At 44.5% G+C, this 5,743-nt stretch overlaps 1 protein-coding gene across 1 annotated transcript in view; it reads right to left on the bottom strand.

The window, feature by feature from the left end:
* The window catches only part of PIEZO1 (piezo type mechanosensitive ion channel component 1), a 190,125-nt gene that overhangs the window by 105,034 nt on the left and 79,348 nt on the right, over nt 1-5,743 (bottom strand). Inside the window, 1 exon segment of the mRNA XM_018566479.1 lies at nt 391-571. Coding sequence (XP_018421981.1) covers nt 391-571 — 181 coding nt within the window.

Genomic DNA, 5,743 nt, shown 5'->3' with positions numbered 1-5,743 from the left:
AGCTCTTTATGTCTCCAATGGGCCCAATTCTGCTTTTTTTTAGGGCACCTGTGTAGCAGGACAGGTTGCTCTGGCTGTATGCCCACCCCTGATAAATGGGTAATATTTCCATAAACTACTTCAGTGGGTAAACAACCAGAAAATAATTTTACATCTTACATCTACAGCAGAGACATCAAGTGCTGTCACTGCCACAATATTTATATATAGTTTGGCAGTGACAGCACTTGATTTCTCAGCTGTAGATGTAAGATGTACAACTATCTGGTGGTTCACCTACAAGTAGTTTAGGGAAATATGACCTATTTCTCAGGGGTGGGCATGCAGCCAGAGCAACCTATAAACTATATATAAATAGTCAAAGAGCCAAGTTAAATGACAGTTCATTACCTGCTAATGCAAGCAGCAACAGAGCCAGACATTTCCTCAATGCCTCCAGTAGCTTGGGAACAGCCTCCTTGATTTTTGAAGCCAGCACCCCATCATGTAGAGAGGTATGAGCCTCATCAATGTCCTTTTTCTCCTCTGTGTCTTCATTTCCAGTCCCCGTCTCCCTCAGCTCTTCATCTTCCTAATGATGAAAAAGGAATAGTGGGGATTTAAACGGTGCCAAATGTACTTTTTACAACATAAACCACTGTCAGCTATTAGAATGAGGCATCTGCTTATATCCTCATGACTTCGGGTCTCGGAAACCTACTGGGTCCTGGACCTACAAACATATCTAGAATACGGGCTGGAAGTTATAGCTGAAGAGTTGGGAAGCCACTGCCTGCCTGATCCTTTACTTGTCCTGATTGCTAAAAACAGGGAATCTCTGCAAGTCTGAAAGGTGGAGGTCCCATGACACCTAGATGTAGCTCGGCTTCTTCATGAATTATTTTAGGTACATTCAGTGGTCAGAAGATTGTCTATGAAACCTGACAACTGCAAGTCTATGATTATCGAGACAAATTCACCACAGATGTCGTATTTGCAAGGTAAAGCTGAACTCCAGGCAAACCACTAAATACAAAGATAGAATTCATATAAACTGAGCCGTTTTACCTGCCAAAGGATTTGCATTTTTGCCCATTCAGTCTTGAGCTTTATACAGCTCTGCCACACAACACAGTCCTGTCCCACATGGCAGGAGACCTGATTTTTCTGTATGTTACTATTAAATTGTGATACTTATACATACTCCATATGTGTAAACCTGTTTATTAGATCAGCTCCTATTAGGGATTTCTGTGCATAGGGGACTTTCTAGTGTAACTAAGTTTTATTGAAACCCTGGAGTTTGGTTTTTCACTTTAGCTGTATTTTGCATAGCTCCCTTTGTTCCCCGTAGTTTTTGCACAGACTCTTTCTTCCCTATGGGTAAGCCATATTCCCGTCAGTCCCCTAGATTATGACTTATCCCAGATATCCTTAGATGGTATTATTCCACCTCCTCATGTATCACTTCCCCTTCCCTTTTAGATTGCAGGGCCCTCCCTACTATCTTGTCTTGAATTGCTTTGTAATGTCGTCCTGATATTGTAAAGCGCTGCGCAAACTGTTGGCGCTATATAAATCCTGCATAATAATAATAATTCCAGGTGCACTGCAGTTTGGGGAGTAGGTGGCTTCATTAAAAGGTAAAGTTGACCTTTAACTTTTTTTTTTACATTGCTGTTTTCCATTGGGGAGATTTTCCATAACTTCCTGTTCTGCTGACACAATGAGAAATAAGGAAACTGCCTTAACAGGGACACAAAGTAACAAATACTAGTTTTAAACATCCCTCACTAATAAAGAAGTTTTTATTGCTACCTATTTTTCCACTGGAAAGAACTCCTCACTTTCACTGACATAAAGTGAAGGAATATACCCCCAATGGGGACAAAGACAGCAATACAAACAAAATCTAAGAGAGGATCCACCCTTCTCCATTCCTCCTAAAAAATCTAAGAAAACATTTAAAAAGTACCTCCTGAACCTGTTGCAATATCTTAAGGGCTACATAGTTGGTTTAAACATAATTCTCTGCACAAGGATGATGGTTGGCAGAGACGGAGAGGTCTCTCTTCCATCGTGGTCAGCTTAATGTTCATAGGAACTAGCTCTTTATGTCTCCAATGGGCCCAATTCTGCTTTTTTTTTTTAGGGCACCTGTGTAGCAGAGAAGGAGAGGTCTCTCTTCCATCATGATCAGCTTAATGTTCATAGGAACTTGGACAGACATCTCTCTGCCATTCTGCTCTCTCCTACTATCAGCATGGTCCTTGCACTGTAGCACACCGGATTCACTCCTTACACTGCTTCTCCCTCCTACTATCAGAGATCTGTTGTAATGGCACTTAGCATTGCTGGACTTATTTATTAATACTGTGAATACAACAAAAATGTGCCCCAACATGCAGTAACCAAATCAGATTTCACCTTGTCAAGAGCAGTCAGAATGTAAGATAACAGCTAATTGGTTGTTAGGGAACTCCGAACTCTAAACACTGCTCTTTGCTATGTATAATGTACATATCCAATCACTATCCAAATCCTGCTGCCTTCACCTTCGCAACATCTTCATAAGCCCCATCCTCACCAATGAAACCGCTAAATTACTCATCCACTCACTTGTTATCTCTCATCTTGGCTATTGTAACTCCCTCCTCATTGGCTCTACACAGGCTCCTCCCCCCTTCAGTCTATCATGAATGCTGCTGCTAGACTCATTCACCTAAGCAACCGCTCAGTGTCTGCAACCCCCCTCTGCCAATCCCTCCACTGGCTTCCTTCCTCTGCCCCCGTCTGCCAACCTCTGCACTGGCTTCCATCCTCCGCCCCCCTCTGCCAATCCCTGCACTGGCTTCCATCCCCCACCCCCCTCTGCCAATCCCTGCACTGGCTTCCAATCACCCAAAAAATAAAATTCTAAATATTAACAACCAACCTACAAAGCCATCCACAACTCTCCAACCTCGTCTCAAAGTATCACCCTAACCATCCTCTCCGCTCCTCCCAAGACCTCATGCTCTTTTGTTCCCTCGTCCACTCCTCTGTACTCGCCTCCAGGACTTCTCTAGAGTCTCTCCCATCCTTTGGAACTCCTTACCTATCCGACTACCTCCTACTCTGTCTGCCTTTAGGCAATCCCCGACGACTCACCTCTTCAGGGAAGCCCATCCTGCCTCAACCTAACCAATGAACTACCACTGTCTCCAATAATTCATCCCCACACAGCTACCACTTGCCCCTCCCTTTTAGATAGTAAGCTCTCACAGGCAGGGCCTTCCTTACCATCTCCTTTTGATTTGTATTGTAACTGTAATGTCTTCCTTATATTGTAAATCGCTGAGTAAACGGCTAGCGCTATATAACTCCTGAATAATAGTTGGTATAGGCAGTGCAATGACTGATAGAAATGGAGATCTTTAAAATATCAAGATATCAATAAAGGAAGGCTGCGTGGTGGAGATCATTTTGAAAACATTATTTGCCTTGCTTCTATCTTGCCCCACTGTTTTATGGATGAAGCAGAAAATAGCTTAACTACCCTATTAGGTTTTTTTGTTTTTGCCATCTGTGTCCCGCTGAGGAAAGTAAACTTCACATTCTCTTCCATAAACACAACAGGAAGGGAGAGGAGTTCTCCAAAAAGCCGTCACTGGAACAACTGTCCCCATTTGGAAGATTTCCCCTCTATTCTTGTTACGACAACTTATAATTAAATAATATATTATATAGTCCAGATGACAATAGTCACCAGGAAACCTGGAGACAGTGTGACACCACCCCCCCCCCCCCCAAAAAACCCTAACAAGAGCTCAAATCTTCCCTTTCTCTATCCAAAAAAAAGTTTTGACTTTAAATACACTGTAAGTGCAGAAAAGTATACATATCAGAAAAGTCAAAGAGATTTGACTTACTGAGTTGTATTCTATCCACATGCTGGTTTTAAGTCGAGGGTGTAAAGTACTAACATCAGTAGGAAAGGTCAGGAACGGTCCCCGCCGTGTCGTCATCGCGCATGCACAGCCATCTGATTGACGCCTGCCGGCGGCCATATTGGTGATGGATGCCAGCAGAGAGGAGGGGAGGTTCACCCGGCAGGATGAAGTATGCTGCCGGGTCCCCTCTTCTCTCCTGACACTGTTGGGCTCTCGGTCCATGACCGAGTGTCCAACTTTTTAGAGGAGGTGACACCAAAATGACTGTTGGTCATTTTGGTGTCACCCAGGTGCCGCACCCCCCTTGTGACGCCACTGGGAAAGGTTACCGATGGCAGCTTCCATGTTTCTCTCATGACAGGTTTGCTTTAAAGTTTGAACCCCAGGAGGTTACATTCCCTGACACATCCAGTTCTACGATGCATGGGCCTGCAGTGTGCAAGCTGGACAGAGATTACAGCTTGCAGAGTCTCTGAGTTGGTGAAGGGTTAGCGAACTGCACACTTTTCTTGGCTCGCTCTAGGATTAAGTGAATTTCCAGCGCCCTTTACTCACACAATACACATCTGCTGGTCATGGGTCTAATTTCAATCTGGCGTCTCCTTAGAACGTCAAGTCCTGAATTGAGATCAGACGCTGCCCAAGCACCATATCGTTCCTCCAAATTGTAAAGGCAGATTTCTCAGCTTAGCAGCACTGATTACATTGCAGAACTATTTAATGAGGCGGTTAATAACTGGAAACTGCAGAAGCTCGTCCATTCAGCCAATCATTTCATATTATTGTTCTCTCCTTCTTAAGATGGTAAAAGCTGAACTCTGATTTAATCCTATGGACAACTGCCCATCACTGCTCTTCACACTGAGTGATTAAAAGAAGATCGCCAGGCATGATAAATAGAGGGATACCATTTAATTGGTCAAGTGTATGTTTGTAAACCCCAACAATGAACTGCTCTTATTTGTTTTTGCTTAATAAGTGCAAAAAAGCATGTTGACCCTGTTAGAAATCTAGTGAGCTGATAACTTCCTGTGCTCTCTGCTGACTGTTATCAGTGTTCCCAGCTCTCTCTGTGGACTACAGAGCACCTCTCCCCTCTATGAGATAAATAGGCCAAGAGCCAAATGAATTATAATGGCAGGCTGACGACACTGCTGCTACTTGCAAAACAGTGGCTTAGCAATATCAGTCTGCAACAGGAAGCAGGATCTCCTGGTAAAAAATAAAATAACATTACAAAAACGATTTCTTAAGAAAACTGTATACTGTTTGGGACATGATGCCAAACATCAAAAATAGATTTAGGGTTTACATACACTTTTAAGTCTTTATTGCAATACACCAGGGGTTCACAAAGTTGACGCTGGTAGATAGTGTTCGCAAGTCAGCTGGCTGTTCCAAGCTCCTTCCCGCAGTGCTAGTGCGTCTGAATATGTCAGACGCCGCAGGCGAGGAGGGGCATATTCGGCCGCAGTAGCACCATGGGTGGACAAGACAGTGTGCGTGAAGAGCTGGCAAGCTAGGTAGATAAGCCAGGACAGAGAGTCGAGGAGAGAAAGCCAGGGGAGAGAGCCGAGGAAAGAGAGCCGAGGAAAGAGAGCCGAGGAGAGAGAAAGAGAGCTTGCCGAGGAGGGGGGGAGGCGAGGAGAGAGAGAGGGAGCCTGAGCGAGAGCCTAGCAGAGAGAGAGAGAGAGAGAGAGAGAGACACAGAGCACGAGAGCCTAGCAGAGAGAGCGAGAGCCGAGCAGAGAGAGAGAGAGCCGAGCAGAGAGAGAGCCGAGCAGAGAGAGAGAGAGCCGAGCAGAGAGAGAGCCGAGCAGAGAGAGAGCGAG

This window comes from Nanorana parkeri, unplaced genomic scaffold, assembly GCF_000935625.1.
Source record: "Nanorana parkeri isolate BGI_ZX_2015 unplaced genomic scaffold, ASM93562v1 scaffold952, whole genome shotgun sequence".
In the NCBI taxonomy this organism is placed as follows: domain Eukaryota; kingdom Metazoa; phylum Chordata; class Amphibia; order Anura; family Dicroglossidae; genus Nanorana; species Nanorana parkeri.
Note: the sequence above shows the minus strand (reverse complement) of the source record. Positions and strands in the feature narration are given on the sequence as shown.